Raw genomic sequence first — 14665 nt, 5'->3', positions numbered from 1 at the left:
TCACATCTGAATTTTTATTTATGTAAATGATGAAAAGCAGTGGACCCAGCACTGATCCTTGTGGTGCACTACTAGTCACAGACCTCCAGTCTGAGAAACAACCCTCCACCACCACCCTCTATCTTCTACCTTGGTGCCAGTTCTGTATCCAAATGGGTAGTTCTCCTTGTATTCTGTGTGATCTAACCTTGCTAACCAGTCTACCATAAGGAACCTTGTTGAATGCTTTACTGAAGTCCATATAAATCACGCCCACCGCTCTGCCCTCATCAATCCTCTTTGTTACTTCTTCAAAAAACAGTCAAGCTAGTGAGATATGATTTCCCATGTACAAAGCCATGTTGACTATCCCTAATCAATCCTTGCCTTTCCAAATACATGTAAATCCTGTCCATCAGGATCAAATTGCTTTGAAATGAGAAATAGCCTGAAAACCTTCACAAACCTTGCCAAGCCTGAAAAATTACACCATTTCCCAATGTCTTAACTAGAAAGCCAAGATGACTTTTGGATGTTGATTGACACTATCACTTTCATCCATCAAAACCTTGCTGACAATAGCAACCAGCAGGTGAATTGACCGTCAAACTGAGTATTCTTGACAAATAGTTCCCTTCTTACCCCCTTAAAAAGTCTCCACACAACCTAAACAGCTCTTGGAATGAAACAGCTAGCCAGTAACTTATTGCCCTTGAGAAGGTGGTGGTGAGCTGCCTACTTGAACCTTTGCAGTTCACATGCTGTAGGTAGATCCATAATGCCCTTAGGGAGGGAATTCCAGAATTTTGACTCAGCAACAAAGAAATTGTGATATATTTCCAAGTCAAGATGATAAGTTGCTTGGAGAGGAATTTGCAGGTGGTGGTGTTCCTATTGTATCTGCTGTCCACGGCCTTCTAGGTGGAAATAGAACTCGGAAGGTGCTATCTAAAGATGTTTCCTGAATTTCTGCAGTGCACTTTGTAGATAGTACACACTCCTGCTACTGAGTGTTGGTGATGCTTGTGGATGCAACGGCAACCAAGTAAACTGCTTTGTCCTGGATGGTATCAAGCTTCTTGATCGTTGTTGGAGCTGCACCCGAGGAAAATGGGGAGTATTTCATCACACTCCTGCCTTGTAGGCAGTAGACAGGCTTGGGGAGCTACTAACTGCAATATTGCTAGCATCTGATTTGCTGTTGTATCCAATGTGTTTCAATGGCGAGTCAAGTTGAGCTGATCAATGATAACTCCCAGGATGTTAGTGGAGGATTGAGTGATGATAATACCATTGAATGTCAAGAAACAGTGGCCAGATTGCCTCTTATTGTAATTGGTCATTGCCTGGCAGTCATGTGTTCCATAATAAACTTAAATCATGGAGTGTTGTTACTATCACTGAAGTAGGCCCCACTGTCTCCCTTCCAACACCTGTCTGACTTCTTTCTCCAGAATTAGGTCCAGTGCATTACCAACCCCTGTAGGATCATCCACCAGTTGATTTGAAAAGCTCTCCAGTACACATTTCAATAAATCAAATGATTGCAGGAGGACTTGAATGTGTAACCTCCCTGGTTAATACCAAAGCCAGAAACATTAGCCAACTAGATGGCTTTTCCTAACAATTGACAATAGTTGCATGGTCATCATTAGACTCTTAATTCAATAAAAATCTGGAATTCAAATTTCACCATCTGCCATGGCAGGATTTGAACCTAGAATTTTACCTGGGTCAACAGTCCAGCTGCCCTTCTTAATTCAATACTTCTCTTGGCTAGTCGTAAGGTAATGGATACCTGTTGCCAATTCAAGCATATTTATATTTTAAAAGGAGCCAAATTAAGCATTCGTTCAGCTAAAGAAAAGCGTGGGTGAATTAACTAATCATGAGGAAACAATAACAAAGCTTAGACATACACACAGATTAGAGATGTGAATGGAGTTTAAAAAGAAATTAAAAGAAATACAAATCAGTCCCTGGATTCCCCGAAATGTAAATGTAAATGTAAACACAAATGTAATAGCAACACTTTAATAATCAGACTCTACATGCAAACCAATCAGCAATCTCCTTTCATGAAATACAACTGTCCCTTTCCCCTTAAATTAGTATTTTTAAGAACTAACCTGATGAGTGCAAGACAGTTTTTATCTATCAGTTCTTATTTTTATGTCAGTTTCTCTGACACATTGCAGGAGTTCATAGAGCCACTTACAGCTGTCACAAGTCTATTCTCAGGAGTTAGATGATTTGTTTCTTGGCTTGTAGGTTTTTTTGAAAAAATACACACCCTGCATACAATTTCAATATGCTCATAAGGAACGTGGATATGATTTGGAGATGTCGGTGTTGGACTGGGGTGTACAAAGTTAAAAATCACACAACACCAGTTTATAAGACCATAAGACATAGGAGCGGAAGTAAGGCCATTCGGCCCATCGAGTCCACACCGCCATTCAATCATGGCTGATGGGCATTTCAACTCCACTTACCCGCATTCTCCCCGTAGCCCTTAATTCCTTGTGACATCAAGAATTTATCAATTTCTGCCTTGAAGAAATTTAGCGTCCCAGCCTCCACTGCACTCTGCAGCAATGAATTCCACAGACCCACCACTCTCTGGCTGAAGAAATGTCTCCGCATTTCTGTTCTGAATTTACCCCCTCTAATTCTAAGGCTGTGTCCACGGGTCCTAGTCTCCTCGCCTAACGGAAACAATTTCCTAGCGTCCACCCTCTCCAAGCCATGTATTATCTTGTAAGTTTCTATTAGATCTCCCCTTAATCTTCTAAACTCCAATGAATACAATCCCAGGATCCTCAGCCGTTCCTCATATGTTAGACCTACCATTCCAGGGATCATCCGTGTGAATCTCCGCTGGACATGCTCCAATGCCAGTATGTCCTTCCTGAGGTGTGGGGACCAAAACTGGACACAGTACTCCAAATGGGGCCTAACCAGAGCTTTATAAAGTCTCAGCAGCACAACGGTGCTTTTATATTCCAACCCTCTTGAGATGAATGACAACATCGCATTCGCTTTCTTAATCACGGACTCAACCTGCATGTTTACCTTTAGAGAATCCTCAACTAGCACTCCCAGATCCCTCTGTACCTTGGCTTGACGAATTTTTTCACCGTTTAGAAAGTAGTCCGTGCTTGTATTCTTTTTTCCAAAGTGCAAGACCTCGCATTTGCTCACATTGAATTCCATCAGCCATTTCCTGGACCACTCTTCCAAACTGTCTAGATCCTTCTGCAGCCTCCCCACTTCCTCAGTACTACCTGCCTGTCCACGCAACTTTGTATCATTGGCAAACTTCGCTAGAATGCCCCCACCCAGTCCCTTCATCCAGATCATTAATATATAATGTGAACAGCTGCGGCCCCAACACTGAACCCTGCGGGACACTGCGTTCCGAAAAAGAACCTTTTATCTCAACTCTCTGCCTTCTGTCAAACAGCCAATCCTCAATCCATACCAGTAGCTCAGCTCGAACACCATGGGCCCTCACCTTGCTCAGCAGCCTCCCGTGTGGCACCTTATCAAAGGCCTTTTGGAAGTCTAGGTAGACCACATCCACTGGGTTTCTCCGTCTAACCTACTTGTCACCTCTTCAAAGAACTCCAACAGGTTTGTCAGGCACGACCTCCCCTTACTAAATCCATGTTGACTTGTTCTAATCCGACCCTGCTCTTCCAAGAATTTAGAAACCTCATTCCAGAATTTTACCAACAACCGAGGTTAGGCTAACATGGTTATAGTCCAACATGTTTATTTGGAAGCACTAACTTTCAGAGTGCTGTTCCTTCATCAGGTGGTTATTAGATTAGATTAGATTAGATTACTTACAGGTCCACACCGACCCACCGAAGCGCAACCCACCCAGACCCATTCCCCTACATTTACCCCATTCACCTAACACTACGGACAATTTAGCATGGCCAATTCACCTAACCTGCACATTTTTGGACTGTGGGAGGAAACCGGAGCACCCGGAGGAAACCTCCGGGTCTGAGGAAACCCACGCAGACACGGGGAGAATGTGCAAACTCCACACAGTCAGTCGCCTGAGGTGGGAATTGAACCCGGGTCTCTGGTGCTGTGAGGCAGCAGTGCTAACCACTGTGCCACCGTGTCGCCCCATATGGAATAAAAGATTGTAAGACACAGAATTTATAGCAAAAGTTTACAGTGTGATGTAACTGAAATGATATATTGAAAAAGACCTGGATTGTTTGCTAAGTCTCTCATCTTTTAGAATGACTATGTTGGTTTCAGTTCTTTCATACGTAAATCGCAAAACTTGTTTAAAAGTTACATTCTCAAGTGAACTTTAACAATAGGTGTCATGTCGGCCCAGATAATGCATTGAAGGTGTGAGCTGCCCTGTGAGAGATGGTCTGTGCCACAACAGTCAGACTGATTCTAATCTAAAAAATGGATTTACAGAATCTTACATGGATTCATGCAGTTTTTTTTAGCTCAGTAAAATGTAATTCTGCAAATGTACATGGAGTTATACTCCATTATACAATTGAAGGAAGACTTCACTACTCCTGTACTCTCACGCTTTTGCATTACAGTGTCATACAGCACGGAACCAGTCCATGCCAAACATAATCCCAAAGTAAACCAGTCCCACCTGCCTCCTCCTGGCCCATATCCCTCCAAACCTTTCCTATTCAAATCCCTATCCGAATGTCTTTTAAACATTGTAAATATCCCCGCATTCATTTCCTTAGGGGGTTCATTCCACATGTGAACCACTGTATGAAAGATTTGCCTCATGTCTTTTTCTTAAATCTCTCTCCTCTCACCTTAAAAAGTGTGTCCCTTTCTTAGGGAAAAGACAACTACAATCAACCCTATGTGTCATTATTTTATAAACTTACCAGGTCACCTCTCAATCTTCCACATCCTAGTGGAAATAAGTCCCAGCCTATACAGCCTTTTTAACTCAAATCTTCCAAATCCAGCAAAATCCTGATAAATCTCTGCTGAACTCTTTCTGGTTTAATAATATCCTTCCTGTAACTGGGCAATCAGAACTGGAGACAGTATTCCAGAAGAGGCCTCATCAATGTCCTGTACAATCTCAAAATAACATCCCAACTCCTATACTCAAACGACTAAGCAATGAAGCAAGCATGCCAAATGCCTTTTTAACCACAATGCTAACTTTTTAAAAAACCTTTGTAATAGCATGATGCAACTGCACATTTGTCTTCAGTGACTTATCAACAGACACCTAGATGTCTTTGAAAGCATACATCTTCTAACCTCTTACCATTTAAGAAAAACTCTATACATGCTTCACCTGCCAACATGGATAACCTCATGTTTGTCCACATTATATTCCATCTGCCATGGTTTTTGCCCATTCACAAAGACTCAAAATTCTCAATCTCATTTACATCCTCCACACAACACGCGTTCCCTCTTAGCTTTGCATAATTTGAAAATACTATATTTGGTCCTGCCTCCAAATCATTGACATATTGCACCAATGGAGCCCAAGTACTGATCCTTGCAATACCCCAGTTCTCACAACCTGCTGCTGAGAAAGACTCATTTATTACTTTTTTTATGTCTGCCAATCATTGATCCATGCCAGTACCATATCTCCTAATCCATTAACTCGTCTCCTGTGGAGGTCCATCACCAAAAGTCTTCTAAAAGTTTAATATTCTACATCTATTGCTCCTTTGTCAGTTTTATTAGTAATATCTTCAAAAAAAAACCTCCAAGTTTGTCAAACATGATTTCCTATTCACAAATCTATGCTGACTATCCTAATTAGAGAATTATCAACCACATGTCTATTTATGCCATCCTTTAGAATAGATTGTAGCATTTTCCCGAATAGTGATGGAAGGCTGACAGGCCTGTGGAGCCCCATTTCTCTTGCTCCCATCTTAAACTGTGGGGTGACGTTTGCTACCATCCAATCCACAAGAATCATTATCTCTGGTATTATTCTGTTTGTTTTTTAATGGTTTAGTCACATGATTCTTCTTTGTAATCATAATTATTTTTCAGACTATGCTCCTAATCTCTTAATATTCTTATAGGGGCAGCACGGTGGCTCAGTGGTTAGCACTGCTGCCTCACAGGACCAGGGACATGGGTTCAATTCCCGCTTCGGGCAACTCTGTGTGGAGTTTGCACATTCTCCCAGTGTCTGCGTGGATTTCCTTCAGGTGCTCTGGTTTTCTCCCACAGCACAAAGATGTGCAGGTAAATTGCCTATAGTGTTAGGTGCATTAGTCAGGGGTAAATATAGGGGTCTGGGTGGGTTGCTCTTTGGAGGGAAGGTGTGGACTTGTTGGGCCGAAGGGCCTGTTTCTACACTGTAGGGAATCTAATCTTATCATAGACAGCTGAAGGGTATCTGTACGTAATGTATGCCTCTTCCCTAACCTTTAATTGCTCCACTTTATATCTTAAATTAATCACGGAGTCAGTCTATTCCCTGATTACTGACTCCATCCCGGTCACTAGCAGATTAAGCCAGTCTGTTTGCAGCCTGTCATATTTGTGTCTATTTCGAAAATCACCTTTTTCTACCTCTGTATCATCACATGACTTGCCTTCTATCTTATTTGCTGTTGGAATCATCATCCATGCTTTTGTTTTTTCTAGACTCAACTATGCTAATGTGTTTCTGCTGGAGGTTATCAAGAATTTGCTGCCTGCACCTCAACTCACAGGCAAATCACATTCCTCTTTCACTTCTGTGCTCACAGACCCATTTCGCTTCAGGTCAAGCAATATCTTGATGTTTAAACGCTCATCCTATTTTTCATATTTCACCATGATTTTGCCCCTCTTTTCCTCAACAATCCCCTCCAATCCCACAATTCTGAGATAGCTGCTCTCCTTGAAATCCGGTCTATTAGTGCATTTTACAGTTCATAATTACTTCAGTGACAATGGTTTGAGGGATGAGGGTCTTTACTTCAGTTATGTGGATTGACTGACATGAGAAGCTAGCATTGTTCTCCTTACAGCACAGAAGTTTAAGATGAGATTTGATAGACATGCTTGACAACATGTATGGGTAAGATAACAGGAAATTACCATAATAGTTAGAAGATTGATAACCAGACAGATTTAAAGGTAATTCATAAAAGAATCAGAGTCAACTTAAGGAAAACCCTTTTTTTTTTTACACAATGAGTGATTAGGATTTCGTTAGGAATTGCCCAAATATATTGAACAGTAGCTTTCATAAGGGGATTGCCTAAATACTTGAAAGAAAACAATTGAAGGGATATGGGGGAAGGAGCAGTGAGCAACAGTGATTGGATTTCTAGCTGAAACAGCTCATGTAATCTCAAAGATTTGAAGAACCACCTTTTGGACTATACTATTATGATACTATTTCAATACACGAGTGAATTTTCTTCCATATAACTGATCTCTTTGTTAGCAATAAATTTATTAGAATGTAATAAGAAGTCAAAAGTATCATGTCTTTGTGAATACAAAAGGAAATGTTAAACTTAAAAGGGCAGCACATTTAGAATGTTATAGAAGAAAGTGGGGGGAGAAATAGTTGAAGCATGTCACTATCACATCAGACAGAAAGTTCTCAATTATGTCTACAATCTGAAGAAGGGATAAAGTAAACCAACTGTTTGATTGGCATCTACAACACCTAAAAGGCAAAATGCATAAAGGGGAGAAAGCACATCAGTTACAGTACACAGATTTACTTACAGATACAACAAAGAATGCATTGATAGGATTACTGGAAAACCACAGGTACCACAAGAACGAAGCAATTAGGAACCCTTCAATAGTGACTTAAGAAAACTAAAATATCAAATGAGTATTATCAAATATCATTTATTTTTAACAAAAACCAAATCTTACAAAATTTCCATTTATTTTCTAGTCTTTTAATCATTTATATCTATAAAAATGAACCAATGTAATGCTACTAATTACAGAAGCAGAAACTTAGGGTACTGTGGGGTGCAAAGGATAATGGAATACTGTGTGGAACAAATTCATTATAAATAGTCAAAATTAATAACCATAAAGAAACATGCAGCACCAGAATATGTACCCTTGGGACTGAAATCTGCCCTAGGAATGTCAGTAACCATCTAATAATTATTCCAGTGCTCCTGAAGCAAAAGGGTTATCTTGTGGAAGAGAAACTAAGGACATAACATTCTGAATCCCCCTAACATAACCATTTGTGCCTCTAGGTAAGACTTAAAGACTGGGGTGAAGGTTTACATGGAAAGTTTCTTTGTCCAGTATTGGCAAAGGAATTCTTACAGAGGTTGCGTCTCACTGGAGTGGTTCCAGAGAGATACAGTTCCAGTTTTCTGCAAAAGTTTGAAAAAGATCAAATGCAAATCTAAATCTTTGACCGTAAGTCATGGAGTAAAATGACTTATGCAATTATTTATTTTAGAAATGAAAAAGTCTCTTCTTCCAACCCTCAAGCTTAAATTCTAAAAGGCTTGTTTCAAGTTCAAACAAATTAGTCTGTAACCTTTAATGTCATTAACGACACCTTTCAGTACTTTATGAAAAATTTACATGCCAGAATTTCTTTAATTGCACCAGCTATTTAATTGGAGATTAATATTTTTTATACTACAAATAGCCACCACCTATCATTCGTGCAACTAATACTTTCAGCAACTCTTCTGAAAATGAATGAATTCAAAAGAGCTTTGAAAAGTAGTTAACAAACATTAAAATCCAAGGGTGCGATGCATAAAGCTGTTCTTGTTTCTTTGATTTATATCAGTCAATCCTAAATCTGTCTGGCATTTTAAAAATCAATTTTCTGCCCTGTTTTGTTTGTAAATGTTACTAATTAGTCCCAAGCACAAAACGAAAATGGGCATTCCAAATAGATGAAATGGGTCAGCAAATGGCAGAGATTTGATTTGGGGGAAGAAAACTGCAAGTGTAATGGCTCTGGAGCGACAGCATGTAAACCCTCCTTTTACCAGAATCAGCTAGCAATAATTGAGATACAATTCTATCAGTATACATCTGCAAATGTACACAAAGAATGGTAGCTAGTAGGAAGTGTGAAAAAGCTTCCAAGCTATAAAGAGAAACAGAAAAAGCAAAAAATGTAGTGAAAATGTGGAAATCCATTTTTCAATATCCATGTTCAATAGCACAGATGCATTTAAGCTGCAAATGCTTCTAAGAATACAATTAAATTAATGAAGATATCTGCATATGATATGGAAGTCTTTGGTGATACTATCTATACAAAGGTTACTTTAGATGGAACTATAATGTTTAGAAAGCTAATGCAGTAAATCACAATATATGGCTTTGTATTCTCTCCACTCCTCTGTAGGTTTAATCCCACTAACTGTGTGTAGTCATGTTATTCCAACCAGTGTAGGGATTTTTTTAATATAAAGCAATGATACGTTATGAAAAACATTGGAAATGTTAGAAAACCTCAAATGTACATCTTATACAAAATATTTTTTGTTTTGCTTTACAGTTATCCATCTAATTATTCCCACATTGCTTTGTCAATCTGTTTGTAACCATACACTATACACAATTCTGTCAGAATAATAAATATACAAGATTATATACATTATAACAAGGCCTATTTTTCACATCCTTAATTATGAAATGTCTAAATGTGGATTGGAGATTCAGCACACGAGATGAATTGGGATTTCTATTTAAAATAAATGAATTACAGATATAAAACTAGGCTGAACCATTATTAATCAAAATAAAGTGATTAAAAGGCCACACGCTCAGCACTCCTTCAAGTGTTCAGACATTCAAGTACCTGTGAGCAAAGGCTAACATAGCCCTGCCATTAAAAAATAGAACTTTATATAGTAACAAGGAGCTACCCCTTGTATGAGCACCATATGTGCCATTCACTTTAAAATACACATAGTCAATGTTTCAGATCCAAAGGTCAGCCAAGCGACCCTGTAAAAGCCATACAGGAAGTCATCTGTAAGGCATATTAACATGCAGGTATGTGCACACATTTCAACTAGCAGTTTCTATTTTACGTGGCAGATTCAACCCCCCCCAACCCCCCCACCCCCCTCCCCACAACTGATGAGGATGGAATTCTAATAGTAAACATGCTAATAGTAAACATGGCAGACATTATTGGTGAAACCCAACCGCACGTTCATTAGTCACAACTGCCTTAGTGCCCATTCCTATACAAGTCTGATGATTACACATTCCAAAACATAATTCAGTTTTCCTAACTCGTATTTAGCTTAAGTGGTATAAATAAGCTTTAAGATAAGTTCAGACCAAAATTTAAGACACGCGTTTATGATCAACCGAATAGTGTTTCACTTGGTTCTTCACAGTGCAGATGAAATAATTATTTATTGACTTTCACACTTTCAATTCATGGACTTTGAATTTATATTCCTCCTGAAAAGGTATTAGACCTGTTACACTGGATTGATAAAACGATTTTAAAAAATCCTAATGGTCATATAGATCTGTTAATCAATAAGCTGATAGCAGAAATCTTCTTCAGTCAGTCTGACAGGTTCATCAAGGACTAACTGCCCTTAGTCACTTTGGACAACATTATTTGCTGAGCTCAGGAGGGGTGTTCTTTAAGCTGGCTTTAATCAGAGTGCTATCCAACAATCAATGAGTCATTAGAGCCGCTCAATGTCCCGATACTTCTTTCGCAGTATGGAGACCTGATCTTTGAAGAGAACTGGATCTAGTCGCATCTGGGAGTGGATCAAAGGCATGAATCCAAACCAAGTTGCAAACGTGTTCATGCAGGTTTGTCGCTGAGCAAAATGATCAGGATCAGCCCATCGGGAAGCTCTGGAGGACTGAAAAGTAAAGATCGATCATATATTGACCAGAGTTCAAAAAGAATGTGAAGCAGAGTAGAGGTATAGTTAATAAGTTTGCAGATGACACCAAAATTCAAATGTGCAGTGGACAGTGAAGAGGGTTACCTCAGATTACAAAGGGATCTTGATCAGAAGGGCCAATGGGCTGAAAAGTGGCAGATGAAGTCGAATTTAGATAAATATGAAGTGCTGCATTTTAGGAAAGCAAATATTAGCAGGATTTATACAATTAATGATAAGGTCCTCGGGACTGTTGCTGAACAAAAAGAACTTGGAGTGCAGGTTCATAATTCCTTGAAAGTGGAGCTGCAGGTGGATAGGATAGTGAAGGCGGCGTTTGGTAAACTTTCCTTTATTGATCAGAATATTGAGTACAGGAGTTGGGAGGTCATGTTGCAGCTGTACAGGACATTGGGTAGGCCACTGTTGGAATAATGCATGCAACTCTGGTCTCCTTCCTATTTCAAAGATGTTGTGAAACTTGAAAGGGTTCAGAAAAGATTTACAAGGACGTTGCTAGGGTTGGAGGATTTGAGTACAGGGAGAGGTTGAATAGACTAAGGCTGTTTTCCCTGGAATGTTGGAGGCTGTGGTTTATAGAGGTCTATAAAATCATGAGGGGCTCGGATAGGATAAATAGACAAAGTATTTTCCCTGGGGTGGGGGAGTCCAGAAATAGTGGGCATAGGTTTAAGGTGAGAGGGGAAAGATATAAAAGAGACCTAAGGGGCAACGTTTTCACATAGAGGGTGGTACGTGTATGGAATGAGCTGGGAGAGAAAGTGGAGGAGGCTGGTACAATTGCAACATTTAAAAGGCATCTGGATGGGTATACGAATAGGAAGTGTTTGGAGGGATATGGGCCATATGTTGGCAGGTGAGACTAGATTGGGTTGGGATATCTGGTCGGCATGGACGAGTTGGACCGTGCTGCACATCTCTATGACTCTAACCAACCAATAGGATAAAAACAATATACACATTATATATAAACATATATTGACATATGAACAACAAAAAATGAAAAAAATAGACAGCCCATTAGCATCTGAAGTGAGAAAATGACAGGTTAATCTTTTGGTAGAGATGTTTTGTGAACACATTCTTAACTTTACTACTTGCGTGACAACCATTTCTCTTCTCAGACCATTATTCCTGAAAACATGCTGTTTGCCTTTATGTTTGTTTCTGAATTCAAGGTTGGGGACCAAATTTGCTTAGTTCCATCCTTTTCCATCTAGGTGAAGCCAGAAACGGCTCCTCTCTCTCTTTCTACAAGTCTGAAATACTCTCAAAACTCTATCAAGGTCTTTTTATTTCTCATCTGAACGTGGCGCATTTGGCATCACCCAAAGATACCAGAAGATTCACATATGCTGGAAACATCCTGTCTCATATGACCACAAAAACTTGTGTGCTGTTTCACTCACTATAATTTGCGATGATGCTTATCCAACATTCAATTCCAAATAAGCGCTGATTTACTCCAATCAATCATGGCCTTCATTCTCCGGTACAAACTTGGTTCCCTAGACAGAGGCTCCATCACTTTCCCTTGTGACCACCAAAGTTAAACCAGATCCACCTACAATACCTCTGTATCATTGCCTGAATGTTGCCTCAGCTCACCTGCTGAAACTTACTCATGCCTGCATTACTTGCAGACTTGGCCATACAAGTTTCATTCGACTGTGTCCTTAACAACACTTAATATCATTCAGTTTGGCAGTCCATAAATTTTAAAATGATCATTGTTTTCAAATCTCTCCAGTTTTCTCCCATCTCTGCACCCAACCTCTAAACCTAGAAGGCACAAACTTTTGACTATATCTAATGTGTCCTCTTGAACATCTGCAATTTTAATCCCTTGACCATTGGCAAACTTCGTCCGTTGAAAATGTAAGCGCTGGGATTTCCTCAAGTCTCTCTCAGTACCCCTTCTCTTTTACGATGTTCCTTAAAACCTCTCTTTCTCATTGCACTTTGTGGTTTGCCATCAAATATTTGCAATATTTTCAGTGAAGAGCCTTCAGACATTTGAACATATTTGTAAATATGAATTGTTAGATATTTACCACAATTTCTCTCTTTCAAAAATGTACAGCTAAAATAATGGACAATTTTAATCTATATAAAGATAGGGCAAATCAAATTAGTGACAATATTGTCGAGGAGGAATTCCTGGAGTGTGTATGGGATGATTTGTAGAATCAATGTGTTATGGAACCAACTAGAGAACAGGCTATCCTAGACTGGATATTGCATAATGAGAAAGGGATAATTGGTGATCTAGCTCTGCGAGTGTCTTTGGGGAACAGTGACCATAATATTAAAGAATTCTTCCTTAAGATGGAAAATGATATGTTTGATTCGAAGACTGGGGTCCTGAAGCTACATTAAGGAAATCATGATGGCATGAGGTGTGAGCTGACTGTGATAAATTGGGGAACATTACTTAAAGGGATGACAATTGATAGACAGTGGAAACATTTAAAGAACGCATGGAGGTAATGCTATAATTGTAAAATGGGAAAGGTGGCCTGATCATGACTAACGAGGGAAATTAGGGACAGTATTAGATCCAAGGAACAGGCATACAATTTGACCAAAAAAAATACCAGCAACCTGAGGATTGGAAGCAGTTTAGATTTCAACAAAGGAGGAGAAAAGAATTGATTAAGAGAGGGAAAATAGTGTATGAAAGCAAACTTGCAGGAACATACAAACTGATTGTAAAGGCTTCTATAAATATGTGAATAGAAAACGTTGTGTGAAGACAAACGTATTGAAGACTACTATCAGAAACAGGGGAAGTTATCACTGGCAACAAAGAGATGGCAAACCAATTAAATGTGTATTTTGGTCTGTCTTCACAAAGGAGGACACAAATAACATCCCAAAAATGTAGGGGAACAGGTTGTAGTGAGGGAGAGGAACTGAAGGAAATCAACATTAGTAGGGAAACGGTGGGGAAATTGATGGGATTAAAAGCTGATACATTCCCAGATCCTGATAATCTACAACTAAGTGTTAAGATATGGGGTAAACCCCTCTGCTAATTCAAATCCAACACACTTAGTGTTGTAATCTGTGAAATTCGGGAGGCAAAGAACTATCCCAAAAGTCACTATTTAAAGTGAAAATTAACAACTTTAATTTTTCAAAGTATAACAGAGAATAATTAACTAAACTATTTACAACTCATTTACCTAAACCTATCTCTTCCCTTCCCCTCTACAATACTAGTCTGATAAAACCCCCGATTAAGATTTACAGAAAAAATCAAATTTTAAAAGCAGCCAGCTGTTGAATCTTCTTTTTGTATCTTTCTCTGTCTTCTTTTCTTCTTAATGATTTATGTTTCATAGGTCATTGATAGATAAAGGTACACCTGGGTTAAAACACACACACACCTGGGTTAAAAACCTCTCCCACAGACAGCTCACAGGCACAGAAAGAACAATACTGGCCAAGGGGCTCAACTACAACCACAGGGACGCCAAGACAGCAGACTTCCTAGCAGCACTAGGATGCACACTCAGGAACAATGGACTGACAGAAGAGACACAACAAACAGTGAGGCAAACTGTCGTACCTATGAAAATAAGGAAAAGACAAACACATAACCTCAACACCAAGGAGAGGGAAGCACTGAAATCACTAAGAAACGATAAGAACATAATCATACTACCAGCAGACAAAGGCAGAATGACGGTCATTCTAGATAAATCTAATTACATCCAAAAAGCACAACAACTACCAAAAGAGGGAGTTTGACCCCACCCCACAGCTCACCAATAGGATAAATAACACACTAA

General features: G+C 39.3%; 1 protein-coding gene across 1 annotated transcript in view; it reads right to left on the bottom strand.

Annotated features, from left to right (window-relative positions):
• Nucleotides 1-7250: 7250 nt before the first annotated feature.
• The window catches only part of LOC122549339 (exostosin-1-like), a 157567-nt gene continuing 150152 nt past the window's right edge, over nucleotides 7251-14665 (bottom strand). Inside the window, exon 11 of the mRNA XM_043688988.1 lies at nucleotides 7251-10823. Coding sequence (XP_043544923.1) covers nucleotides 10638-10823 — 186 coding nt within the window. The 3' untranslated portion in view covers nucleotides 7251-10637. The remainder of the gene's footprint in view (nucleotides 10824-14665) is intronic.

Source organism: Chiloscyllium plagiosum, chromosome 4 (assembly GCF_004010195.1).
Source record: "Chiloscyllium plagiosum isolate BGI_BamShark_2017 chromosome 4, ASM401019v2, whole genome shotgun sequence".
In the NCBI taxonomy this organism is placed as follows: Eukaryota; Metazoa; Chordata; class Chondrichthyes; order Orectolobiformes; family Hemiscylliidae; genus Chiloscyllium; species Chiloscyllium plagiosum.
The sequence above is the reverse complement of the archived record's forward strand: the minus strand, read 5'-3'. Positions and strand labels throughout refer to the sequence as shown.